At 39.0% G+C, this 13,545-nt stretch overlaps 3 protein-coding genes and 1 pseudogene across 3 annotated transcripts; all 4 read right to left on the bottom strand.

The window, feature by feature from the left end:
* Positions 1 to 411: 411 nt before the first annotated feature.
* On the bottom strand, positions 412 to 1,486 carry LOC121791131 (mitotic apparatus protein p62-like). The gene is made up of 2 exons (XM_042189164.1): positions 1,253 to 1,486; positions 412 to 759 (listed from the first exon to the last, which is right to left on the bottom strand). The coding sequence occupies exons 1-2, from the start codon at positions 1,484 to 1,486 to the stop codon at positions 412 to 414; spliced, it is 582 nt and encodes a 193-aa protein (XP_042045098.1).
* A 2,438-nt stretch (positions 1,487 to 3,924) lies between these two features.
* LOC121791132 lies at positions 3,925 to 6,487 on the bottom strand. The gene is made up of 3 exons (XM_042189166.1): positions 6,441 to 6,487; positions 5,546 to 6,350; positions 3,925 to 5,131 (listed from the first exon to the last, which is right to left on the bottom strand). Exons 2-3 carry the CDS (start codon positions 6,304 to 6,306, stop codon positions 3,961 to 3,963), a joined length of 1,932 nt encoding a protein of 643 aa, XP_042045100.1. The 5' UTR covers positions 6,307 to 6,350; positions 6,441 to 6,487; the 3' UTR covers positions 3,925 to 3,960.
* A 1,076-nt stretch (positions 6,488 to 7,563) lies between these two features.
* LOC121791134 lies at positions 7,564 to 10,101 on the bottom strand. Its single transcript, XM_042189169.1, has 4 exons — positions 10,031 to 10,101; positions 9,091 to 9,898; positions 8,259 to 8,784; positions 7,564 to 8,087 (listed from the first exon to the last, which is right to left on the bottom strand). Exons 2-4 carry the CDS (start codon positions 9,852 to 9,854, stop codon positions 7,578 to 7,580), a joined length of 1,800 nt encoding a protein of 599 aa, XP_042045103.1. The 5' UTR covers positions 9,855 to 9,898; positions 10,031 to 10,101; the 3' UTR covers positions 7,564 to 7,577.
* Positions 10,102 to 10,409: 308 nt separating this feature from the next.
* LOC121791135 lies at positions 10,410 to 12,888 on the bottom strand (annotated as a pseudogene).
* Between the last annotated feature and the right edge of the window lie 657 nt (positions 12,889 to 13,545).

Below are 13,545 nucleotides of genomic sequence, written 5' to 3'. Positions count from 1 at the left end.
TGATCGGTTTTCCTTCAAGAAACTTAATGGAGTACAATCTCTGCTTCAAAAACAGCCTATTAGCGAGGGACTTTGTCATATAAATCAATGTTATAGATGGCGTATGGCGGCTTACGGCGGTGAGCCCAAAAACCGCCACAGGGATATGGCGTATCAGTATGGCGGGATATGGCGGTCGATAAATAAATTAATAAAATATTAGTAATATATGTATATATAAATTCAAAAAATTAGAAAATAATAAAAAAATTATAATATATCAGGTTATCAACTATTAAAACAATAAATAAAGCACAAAGTCATAAGCAATTATATAATATGTCTACCATAATAAGTTTTAGTTCAACAATCAAAATATAAAGTCATCATCACAAATTCATAATATATATCAAATCTAAATTAAAACCATCCTCAATCATCACCATCCCCAATATAGTCATCCTCCACAAGATAGTTATCCTCATCCTCATCGATATCATCGTCCTCCAACGAAGTAGATCCTTCTTCTTCATCCCCAACTTCTTCATCTTCCAATTCTTCATCCACAAGCTCTCTTTCTTCAACCACCGTCGCCAATCTGCCTTTCCCTAATTGGCCTTTCCTTTTTCTAGATGTGGTTGTGGTTCTTGAGGCTTTCCTAGAACTTGATGGTGTAGAAGCTTCTTTTCTTTTCTTAGACCTAGTATATGTGATAAGCTCTCCAATCCCCGACGACTCGTAGACAGTATCCCAATCAAGTGAATCTCCAATCCCCGACGACTCTTAGACCTTCAATATCTGGGCAGTGGGCTGCTCTAGACGGACCGGCGGCGGCGGGCGGCGGCGACGTGACTAGGGCAGTGGGACTGGGGGGCGCAGCAGGTTGGGTTTGTTTGAGAGGGAAAGAGATACTATGAAAAAAACCCTAGATTTTGACTTAATTGGCATTTTATTTCATTATTTGGGCCGGGTTTGGGCCGGGTTAAGGGTTAAAAATCATTTGGGTCGTGTTATTTGGTAATTGGGCTGAGGTTTGGGGCAGCCCAACCAAAAGTGACGCCATAACTGCCATGGCACTGCCATGGCGCCTCACTCATGGCGGCAAATGGCGGTCGCCATAAAAAAGTTTTGTGGCAGCTCGTGGCGATGGCGTTTTTTCCGAAACCCGCCACGCAATGGTGCCACGGCGGCGCCATGGCCGCTTTTTAATAACATTGATATAAATGGACTCCAATTTGTTCCAGACATCAGAGGGAGTCTTTTCTTTACAAACCTCCCTCAACACTCGATCTCCCAAGCTCAGCATGATAGCGCTATGGGCCCTTTCCATCAGATCAAGTTTCTTGATCTCTTCTTTGTCGTCGGTGTCTGCATCTTTGTCTGGAGCTTTGTACTTCATCGCTTCCCATAGGCCTTGCTGTATAAGCATGGCCTTCATCTTCACCTTCCATAATCCAAAATCGTTTTTACCAGAAAACTTCTCGAAATCAAATCTCGCTGCAGCCATGGTTGTCTATTTCGCACCTCTAATTTCCCACAGACGGCGCCAATTTGTAATGTCAACGTGCGAATATGAACTCAACGTAAATGCCGATAACACAATGCAACAAATAACAATCCACACAGCGATTTAACTTGGTTCGATCGAAATGATCTACATCCACGGGAGAACTCTAGTAAACCTTTATTGACGAAGAAGATCGAAGTTACAAAGATCACACATACACAAGATTCAATACAAGAACACTTAACCTCGCACTCTGATGTTGAACTAGCAGAAACTCAGCAGCTAATCAACCAATTGATGCGAATAACCAGAGCTCGAACGACTCCAATCGATACTCTCAAGATCGATGCTCCTCTAATCTTCTTCTGATTGAGGATCTTCACTCGCTCTTTTTCTCTCTGGCTTTTCTTGTGTGTTGAATGAATGCAGCTATCTCATACGTCTCATTCAGTTGGAAGATATCTACTTATATACCTGACACATCTAACTGAATCCCTCGAGCTGTGATCTCATGCAAAGAGTTCCACATGCACCCTCATGCAATAACCGAATTAACCAACTCTTTTATTCCATGTTGTGAGACGCAAGAACATAACAGGAGTGGGGGTGGCTTATGGAATATATGATTCTTGGGTGGGGAAAAGTTGGATTTATGGAAGTGTGGGGGGTTATTTGAGACGGGTTCTCTCATGGTTTGGGAAAAATTCACCGCCTGGGAGACCTTCGCGTCGCCGGCCTTCCTCCTCGCGGCGCCTTGGTCGGCGGTGGGTGTTCAACCTCGCCGCTCGCCCAAATCTTGCGCCTCCTCCGTTTCTTTCTTCTTCCTCGCTGCACAACCTCCGCCGCCAATGGAGCTTCAGCCTGCGACGGGTGACTGCTTCCGCCGCTGGTCTTCTTCGGGGTAGGGAACGGAATTGATAGGAGGGAACTGAATTGGCGGCTGCTGACGGGTGGTGACGGGTGGTGACTCCGGTGGCTGCTGACTGAATACCATGAATCGATAGGAGGGAACTGAATTGGCGTCGATGGCCATGTCGCTCTCCAGCGAATGCACGGTGACGAGGGGCCGGGCGGCGGCAGCTGACATTTCGTCGAGCTTTGAGGTCTAGGGTTTTGGCGGCTTGATTCCTTACTTTCTTCACCATTTGGGTGTGACTGAGTTGCAGAGAGTGGCTCTGGCGGAGGGGGATTGGTCTCAACGCCGAAGTTCTTCGGTTGGTAGGAATTTTGGTTTTGATTAGTGTTGGCTTTGTACAAATCAATTAGATTTGAGATTGTCTCGATCAATAGCTCGGGAGATTGTATTTGTCTGTTCTCCATTTGAGGTTTTTTGTTGATTTCCTGCTTTAATACCATCTTAGAGATGGTGATCGAGAGAGGCTGAACTCGTATTAATCGACATTGGGAACACAGAGAATAGGGAGTAGAAAGGTTCGTATATTCCTTAATGCATTACAATGATTTACATCCTCAATTATATAGGAATAATTGGTCACTTATCTATGGAAATTGTATCAACCTATTCTAGGAAATAATATTATTTGATATCAATCAATTATCAATCAATTATTCCCACAATCTTCTCCTCCCATTGATTCCGTTGATTGATTCCTTGCCATACTTTGACATATATATCTTTACAACTTTAGTCCCACAATTTTAACTTCTTACATTTCACTTTATCATTATATACTTTATTTGTGATAGTTGTTTCATAATTAAAATGACTGGAGCATACATTTAATTCAAATTGATATCAAAGAGTGAATGACACTTACAACACTACTTTTCATCAGTAGCAAGGTCATACCTGATTGTTAAGTTTCCACATAGATTCTGTTTTCCGATAGCAAGCAACGCCATTTCTGTCAAGCATTTCGTCGAACATGATTTGGGCATGAATGTCAGCAGCGCCATATGCCAGAAGGAGTGCCGATTGAAAGACGTGATTTTGGTCCCACGAGAAAAAACGTAGAGCGTCGTGGCGATCGCCGACGGTGAATCACGGGGTTTGCCTTGGAACTGATAATATTGAAATAAATTACTACTCCTATAACCGTTCCTTCAGTTTTGTAGTAGTACTACTACTGCTCCAATTTTCATATAATTTGAAACTTAGATTTCAAATTTCAAAAAAATAATAATTATTTTTTTCTTAAATCCATAAATTTCTACAAATATTTTTAGAAATTGTTGGTATGTATATTTGAAATTATCTAAAAAGTGGGATAATTCAAAAATAAACTTAAAAGTCAGGGGTATATTAGTAAAAACAAGAGTCACAAATATTTTGTTAATGGACCGAAAACAATAGAACACACTCTTAACTTAACAAGAAGTGTTGATTGTTGAATGTATACTAACAAGATTAGGATCTCGATTCCGATATAGTAGTATAAAAAACACAAGATGTAATAAACACTCCCAGTCCCAGCAAGTAGATAATGTCAGATGTTGTCCGTTTAAGTTGCAAATTACATCATTTTAGCAAACTCTGTCCTAGCACATGTCATGCACACAACATAGTAACATGATGCACATTCTAACCCACAGTAGTCATACACATTCTTATAACAAAGGTTGCATCTTCTCTTGATAGTGATGTGATTGAATGTGAGAGGGTGATTTGGGTGAATCCCGTCCAACACAAATCGGCGCCCAAATTTGATGTTTCTATACCAGCCGGATGCAGCTCTTTGACAAAAAAAGTGGAAAGAAATGTCACATTGGCGACAGTGATACATCCACCCCTTTGGATTCATTTCAGTCTCACAAAAATCACAAACGAAGCCGGAGGGATGGTCGAGAGAGGCATTGAATGACAGCTTCAATGAATGGTATCTGTCCCACTCACGCATTGTTATGCTCGCAGGCAGCATAGCACATTCCAAGCCCAACGCAAAGCCGCAGTCGTTGCTGTTGCAGCAATATGCAATGCAGTCATCCAACAAATGTCTGCAGTAATGGCAAACTTTCCCTTCTGCTGCTGGTATTCTAGTCAAGACTAGCAGCCTATGATGTGGGTGAGACGCATGTCTGATAGTTCTCGGTAGCGAAGCGCACTTAACATCCATCTTTATCTCACACCCTTCGCACTCATACACCATACCGTTTGTTAGAAAACCACAAATCTCACACCTACAAAGATTTGGATCCATATCTATAAATCCTGAGCTTGTGTAGAGTGTGAGTTTATGGCCTTTATCATGCGTGTTTGGGCAATCACCATACAAGTGAGGAGAAGAAGATAAAGTTTTTGGAAGCAAGTAGCAAATGGAGTGCGCAAAATATTTGCAAGGAGCGCACTCGTAGTATGGAGGAGAAAGTATGGGTGTTACACACACATCACATATCTTCAACTCGTCATCTTCGTCACTCTCATCCATCATATTGTTGTGATCAACTTCATCATCTTTATTGGACAATTCTGAAACCATACGCAAAGGATGGTCGTGATAATTGGATAAAAATGAAAAACTTGCTGTGGTTTGCGGCATATGCACTTCTGCTGGCATGTCTGCTACTTCTGGGATGTTGTTAAGACCTTTTTCTCTCATCACAAAAGGTTCGATTACCTCCTTTGATATGTCATGTGCATGTAGCGGGAATTCAATCACATTCAAACCATCTTTATCATCACCGTCTCTGAAATAATAATCAATATATAAGATTATACACATCCAATGATACTTTTTTTATCTTGAGAACGTGACAACACTATACTTCCGTCCACCATTTAAAGAGCCATTTTGACTCTGTACGGGGTTTTAAGAAATTGCTGGACTTTGTGAAGAAAAGTAAAGGTTGAAAGTATGTGGAATGTGAAATTCATTTTTTATATTAGTTTAATAGTAATGAATTGCAAGTGTAAACAGTTAGTGTAATGTGGAGTCTATACACCGAAAGTGAAATATAGTGAATGGTTCTTTAAATTGTGGACAACCAAAATGGTTCTTTAAATGGTGGACAGGGGGAGTATTAGTCTAATACCTAAACACTAGCTAGTAAATCAACAAAACACATAAATAAGATGATGAGCCAAGTAGTGTTAGATCTTACGAATTTGAGTGTGTCTCAGCATTCGTGGGTGCAAGTGCAACACACCTGATATGGGCAAAGAATCTGCAATCACCACAAAAATACACCCAGCAGGTTTTGTCTAATAGTTTATAACAAACATCACAATCGCGTATGAATCTGTGATGATCCATGGGAAAACTAAAGGCAAGAGATAGATGGTGGTGGTGGTATTGGAGATTTATGGGGAGAATGAGGGGCAACGACGCACAAGTTTTGTGTACCATAAATTCACATGTTGAGCATATATAAGCCATGTCCACATCCTTAACACCACAACCATCACAACAAAATGGAAATAAAGGCTTTCTCATCAGTGTCAAAGGGTGATCAGGGTGACTTGGGTGTTCTACTTGTATTTTCCCCTCTAATCTATCATCAACACGTATTCTTTCGCATCTTAAGTCAACGTCGAAATCACAACTTGAACATTGGTACCCAAGCCCCTTAACCATATCACACATACAAATACTACAAAAGTATGAGGGTGATGGGTGGTAATCAAATAGATGAAGGGGATGTCGAGGGTGTTTAGGGTGCAAAATTTGACAAGGTAAATCTCCACATTTCTTGTGGAGGATAATCCTATTCGAACAATTTTGCACCGTGCAAACATATGCCACCTCCAAATCAACCACGGGAATACCACACCCATAACAATTTGGAGTCTCGTCTTTACTCACATTTTCAGTGAGAATCAAAGGATGTTCGTGGTCGACCCAGTCAATAACCTTCTTCTCCATGACTGAATCTCTACAGTGCAATACAAGAACAGCTCACAAAATAACTGAAAATAAGACAGCAAAATATGAATATAAATTTGAGAGAGTAATATGAGGATAAACAGACAATGTTTTACTAGTTCTTTCGAAAATACCTGTACCCACGAAAAAGAGCAAAATCTGTATAATCAGAGAAAAAAATAGAGTGTGAGATGTGTAACAGGCCATTCTTAAACCACAATATATAATGTAAAATTCAAACAAATATATACCTTTGATACACATGAAGGCAAAGAATAAAGAGCATTAACATTGTAGACCAAGCAATGTGGGCCTTCTAAGCTTAGATATACTCCACATGAGAGCAAGGAATAAAGAGTATTAACATACTAGACGGCACAAAGAAATTGAAAATGTTCTACAACTATAGAAAAAACATATAGTTTGGATTCTCTCGAGTTTACCTGCATCCATGGAAACACTGAAAAATCTGTATATATGTAAAAGGAAAAAAAATAGAGTATGAGATGTGAAATTGTGCAATGTGTAATGTAATGTATACTCAAATGCATTATCTTAGATATACATGAAAGTAAAGAATAAAGATCATTAACGTTATAGACAATCAGGGGTCACAACGTTATGTATGTATATGTACATATATGCACTTAAAACAAATGTACAACAAATTTTTATGTTCTCTTCAAAAAGGATGCAGATTGATTTGGTTCGAAACCTTTTTTGTCCCACAGAATATATCTTCACAACTTTAGCCCCACAATTTTATCTTTTTTACCTTTTACTTTATTTGTAATGATTGTTTTAGGTAATTAAAATGACTGGAGAAATATATTAAATTTATAACGATTCCAAAGCAAACAAAAAGCTGTAAAAGTAAGAGTGACACCTTATCAATAACATTAACGCCACTTCTAATCTTTAGCAAGTCCATACCTGATTATGTGTTTTTGGATAGCAAGCACCGGCATTTCAGTCGGGCATTTTGTCGAACATGGTTTGTGCATGAATCCACACTACACCTTCATGTTCTCTCAGTTAAAAAATATGATTTCCAATTGAAACATGTGACTTTGCTGCCACGAGAAAAGGAGTAAACGTCATGGCGAACGCTCAGTGGTTTAGTAAGTACTAGTAAGAAGTATATTAAGTTAAATACGAGTTCCATTTAATTTTAGAAATATGTTGTGGGGTGATTTTGTATTAGATCATTAATTCCTCCTCACAAAATTCCCAAATAACATCTACAAGATGGATGAATGATATGAAGAATATTAGTACATCATTTTAGCCAACTCTGTCCTAGCACAACCCATGCACACAACATAGTAACATGGTGCACATTCTAACCCACAATAGCTATACACATTCCTATGACAAATATCACATCTTCTCTTGATAGTGATCCAATTGAATGTGAGAGGGTGATTCCGGTGAATCCCGTCCAACACAAATCGGCGCCCAAATTTGATGTTCCTATACCCACCGGATGCAGTGTCGAGGCACAAAAGGTGGAAAGAAAGGTCGCATGGGCGACACTGATACATCCACCTCCTGGGATGCAATTCTTCCTCGCAAAAATCACAAATGAAGTCGGAGGGATGGTCGAAGGAGGCATGGAACTCCAACACCAGAGGATGGCATTCGTTCCACTCACGCCTTGTTATGCTCGCTGGCAGCATAGCACATTCCACGTGCAACGCAAAGTCACAGTCACTGCTGCTGCAACAGTATGCTACAGAGTTGTTGAAATAATATGTGCAGCCATGGCAAAAATCAGTTTGCTAGCTTCTTCTCGTGGCGGTGTTCTAGTCAAGACTAGCCGCCTGTGACGTGGGTGAGATGCGTGTTTGATACTCGTTGGCAGAGATGCACACTTGACATCTATCTTACTTTTGCACCCTTCACACTTGTACACCATTCCGTTTGTGAGTAAACACAAATCTCACACTTACACAGGAATCGTCCATATCCGTTAATTCTGAGCTTGTATAGAGTGTGAATCTATGGGTTTTATAATGTGGTTCTGGGCATTTACAATATAGGTAAGGAGACAACGACGGTGCTGCTGCTGACGAGGATAATGTTTTGGGTAACAAATAGCAAATAGAGTGTACAAAATACATGCAAGCAGTAGCAGCACACGCGTAGTAGGGAGGAGAAGATATAGGTGTTACACACACATCGCATATCTTCAACACATCATCTTCGCCTCTCGCATCCATTATATCGTTGTGATCAACTTCGTCATCTTTATGAGGCAACTCAGAAACCAAACTCAACGGATGGTTGTGATAATTGAATAAAAATGAAAACCTTGCTGTGGTCTCCGGCATCTTCACTGTTGCTGGCATGTCTGCTACATCCGGGATGTTGTTAAGCCCTTTTTCTCTCATCACGAAAGGTGTGATTAACTCCTTCGATATGTCACGAGCATGTAGCGGAAATTCAACCACATCGAAACCATCATCATCTCCGCCTCTGAAATGATCACCAATATCATATCATACATACTTACAAACATACACAAATTGGTTACTATGATATTCTTTTAATCTTAAGAATGTAAGAACATTGTACTGTGATAATGTATCATGTACAGTGCAGATAATTTATACATTCAGTCAAATTGATTCTTATGTTCTTATATTAAAGGAAGTTTATATAGATATATACTTTTTTGAGATATGATAATATCTCAAAACTAGCTAAGAAATCAACAAACCAATTAAATGCGCAAGACAACAAGATGAAGAGCTGATAATAGTGATAAGTGTTGGATCTTACAAATTTGAGTCTTCGTCTGCTATCTCCGTAGTCGTGGATGCAACACACCTGATATGAGCAAAGAATCTGCAATCACCACAAAAATACACCCAACTTGTTCTATCTAATCTTTTGAAACAGACATCACAATTGAATATATATTTGCGATATTCCATTGGAAAAATGAAGGCAAGAGAAAGACGATGGTGGTGGTATCGGAGATTTATGGGGAGAAGGAGGGGCAACGATGCACAACTTTTGTGTATCATAAATTCACATGTTGAGCATATGTAAACCATGTCCACATCATTGACGCCACAACCATCACAATAAAATGAAAATAAGGGCTTCCTCATTAGTGTCAAAGGGTGATTAGGGTGACTCGGGTGTTCAATTTGTCTCTCCCCCTCTAATATATCATCAATACTTATCCTTTTGCATCTTAAGTCGAAGTCGAACATACAACTTGAACACTGGTACCCTAGCATCTTACCAAGATCACACGTACACATATCACACCAGAGACCCAATGAACGGTGGTAATCAAATAGGTAAAGGGGATGCTCAGGGTGTTTAGGGTGCAAAATTTGGCTAGGTAATTCTCCACATTTCTTGTGGAGGATAATCCTATTCGAACAATTTTGCACCGTGCAAACATACGCCACCTCCAAATCATTCACGGGAATACCACACCCGTAACAATTTGGAGTCTCGTCATTACTCACATTTTCAATGAGAATCAAAGGATGTTCGTGGTAGAAACGGTCAATGACCTTCTTCTCCATAATTGAATGCCTATGGTGCAATGCAAGAACAGATCACAAAATAACTGAAAATAAGCGAGCAAATATTAATATAAACTCGTGAGAGAAATATGAGCATGCATTAACTACACAACGAAAATGAAAAAGTTTTTTAAGTATAGACAAACATATAGTAGTTCGAATTCTCTAAAAAATACCTGTATCCACAGAAACAGTTCAAAATCTGTGTATATGTAATCAGAAGAAAATTTGAGTGGGAGATGTGGAGAGCAATGTGTAACAAGTCATGATTAAACCACTATATATATCGTAAAATTCGAACAAAAAATATACTCCGCCTTAGATATACATGTAAAGAAAGTAAAGAATAAAGAGGATTAACATTCTAGACAGAGCAATATGTGGGCCTTCTCACCTTAGTTGTACATGAGAGTAAAGAATAAAGAGCATTAACATTCTAGACAAAGCAACATGTGGGCCTTCTCACCTTAGTTGTATATGAGAGTAAAGAATAAAGAGCATTAACATTCTAGACAAAGCAACATGTGGACATTCTATTAACTTCATTTAATTTTGTAGAATTGACGAAAATTTTATATAATTCTGCCTTGAATAAATCAGACAAGATTAAGCGATATTGAACTACGTTTATTGACAACCAATCAAACAACAATTTCGAAAAATCAAACTTCAGGATGTTTCAAAATGATTGAAACTTGCAGAAATAAAGTTAGGAAGAAAAAGAAGGTTGACCTCTTACCTCACAAATTCTTTTGAACTCGAAGTTGAAAGCCTTCATTTCCGAATTCCTCTTGCTCGTCTACTATTCTTTGAGCTGAGTCCACTACATTAGCCTTACAATCTTCCAACTCAATTGATTTAAGTGTTGGTATGTCTCCTATTGTCAAAGGAATCTCCCAGAACCAATTTAATTTCCGGAGAACAAGGTGCTCGAGGCGTGGAAAGTGGGTCTTGTCTGTCGTCCAGCTCTCTATATCGCAACTTTCAATCAGCAAGAATTTGAGACTAAGGAATTGACCTTCAAATGTTTCCCACTCAAGCCCAACAAAAGAGTCCATTTTCAGTTTGAGAACTTGAAGATGAGGCAACGAACCTATCGTTATCCCCATGTCTTCCCAAGGGAGCATGGTCTTTTCCAACGTCAACTTCTTGAGGGAAGACGGGAAGATGAGTTCTGACTCCAAATATTTATGGAAATTATTTGAGTAACGAAGACCAAGAACTTCGAGTTTGTGAAGATGATGAAGATTGCTGAGACAGCAATCACATCCCTCGGGTGGGGTTTTATTATAATATAACTTTAACCTTTTGATATTGGGGATTCTTCTAACCAACCCCTCACCGAAGTTGAGATTGCTCATTACAAAAAGCGACTGTAGGTGTTCCAATACGAACACTCCATCTTGCCCATTCATATCACCATTGAGACCGTACGCAGCATCAAGTGTCCCCTCATAGGTCATGACATGCCTAAGTTGAGGCATCTTCCAAACTCAAAAATGTAGTCAAAACCCATGTTATACAGAACTAGTGTCTGCAAATTCCAAAGAGAAGAGATGGCAGAAGGAATTCTAGACAGATGTTCATCGGTATCAACAACAAAGAAACGCAAGTTAACTAGCCAGAGTAAAAATTCTCCATAATTTTCACTACTTTCTTCCTCAAAGTACTTATCAGAAAAGGAAACCCTCAGCAATCTAAAATTATACGACAAACTCTTTGGAAGATCCCCTATCCAAGTGCGGACGAGTGGTGCAGCTTCCAGAGATTGGAGGAGTGTTGTCGGATATTCCCATAATGTGCTTAGAATACGGCGCTGTGAATATATGCCTTGTGGAATGTCATGAATTCTCTGCTCTCTTAGCACAGATAAAAAGTTCATTTTTCCGGCTTCTCTCAAACATACATCTCTCAAGAGATCATGTATTTTGAATGATTTTAGTTTTCCATAATGGTTGCGTTTTTCAACTAAAAGCAGATTTCTATCAACAAGTTCTTCTAAGTACTCTTCTGCTACTTCTTCTAAACTCTTCCCATCAAATGGTTTTAGAAATCCCTCAGCAACCCATATTGGGATGAGTTGAGAGATTGGTGTCTCGTCATCTTCCGGCAATACTCCCAAATAAAGAAAGCACGGTTTTATACAAACCGGCAAATTATCATAACTCATGTATAATATTTGCAAGCAACTTTCGTTATCCTCCATGTTCACAACTGAACTTAAGTTTCGCTGAATAGACTCCCAATTCTCCCGTGTTCGCTCAGACTTTGATAAGAGCCCCCCGATCACGACAATTGACAATGGAAGTCCTTTGCATTGCAACCTTTCACGATCTTCTTTCCAATGTCCTCCAACTCAAGAGGGCAAATTTTTTCCCCGAACACAGTTTTGGAAAACAGATTCCAACTAGTGGCCTCATCCAAAAATTTCATATCAAGACCATTCGAGTAGTTAAAGTTAGAAGCCAAGTTTGACAGCCTTGTAGTCACTACTATTCTACTCCCATTGTCGTTATTAGGGAAGAATATCCTAACTCCATCCCATGCTTCAATATCCCACATATCATCCATCACAATAAAATACCTCCTACCGAATAAATATTTGTACAGTTGTTCTCCTAATTCCTCTTCACTCAAATCACTCGTGTTCCCCTTGCCTAGATGATCGAGAACTTGTCTGAGAATTTCTCTTGCATTATCCTCTTGAGAAATTGTAGACCATGCACATAAATCAAAATGATGCCGGACAAGTGGATTTGCATAGATATTTCGAGCAAGGGTCGTCTTACCAATCCCACCCATTCCAACAATCGGGATGATTTGGCGATCAGGCCATCCTCCAGTGATCTTGTCCAGCATTTGATACAAGATTTCATCAAAACCAACCATGGTAACCTTCTGAGCAGCAGAAGTAGATCTAGACGAGCCTGCAGCACCAGCGATAACAGACTTTATGATGCGCATTCTATCTTGGACTACCATCTTCTCCTTAATCTCAATGTTTATCGAATTCATTTCTTCTATCACCTTTTGCAGACCTGTTGAATACAATATTACCACCAACTTAGTTAAAATTTTCTGGAGAGATGTAAGGCTAACTTTTGTAGTGTGCTCTCTGAGTGTGTGCATGTGTGTTTGTGTGTCCAACAACATAGATCTACTTTGCATACTAGTACATTAAATTCAAAAGACAAATTTATTCTTCACTGTAAATTCAACAACAGAGATCTAGAGCACACACAAATGTATATTTTACTGTAAGTTCAACAGCAGAAATCTAGTTTGTACACTAAATTAAATTTAACAGAAATTATATTCTTGGCTGTAAATTCAGCAACAAAGATATACTGTGACACTAAATTAGATTCAACAAACTATTTTACTCTTGATTGTAAATTCAATAACAGAGATCTAGTGCGACACTGAATTATAGTATTCGAGAAACAATCTTTTTCTTCACTGTAAATTAAACAACAGAGATCTAGTATGATAGTACTAAATTAAATTCAACAAAAAAATATTCTTGACTGTAAATTAAACACCAGAGATCTAGTTTGCACACTAATTAAATTCAATAAACTATTAAAGTTTAATGTAAATCAACAACAGAGCTAAGTGAGCTTACTAAATTAAATCAACAATTTTTTTTTTATTTTCGACTGTAAATTCAGCAATACCTTGATAGAATTCA

Source organism: Salvia splendens, unplaced genomic scaffold, assembly GCF_004379255.2.
Source record: "Salvia splendens isolate huo1 unplaced genomic scaffold, SspV2 ctg731, whole genome shotgun sequence".
In the NCBI taxonomy this organism is placed as follows: domain Eukaryota; kingdom Viridiplantae; phylum Streptophyta; class Magnoliopsida; order Lamiales; family Lamiaceae; genus Salvia; species Salvia splendens.
Note: the sequence above shows the minus strand (reverse complement) of the source record. Positions and strands in the feature narration are given on the sequence as shown.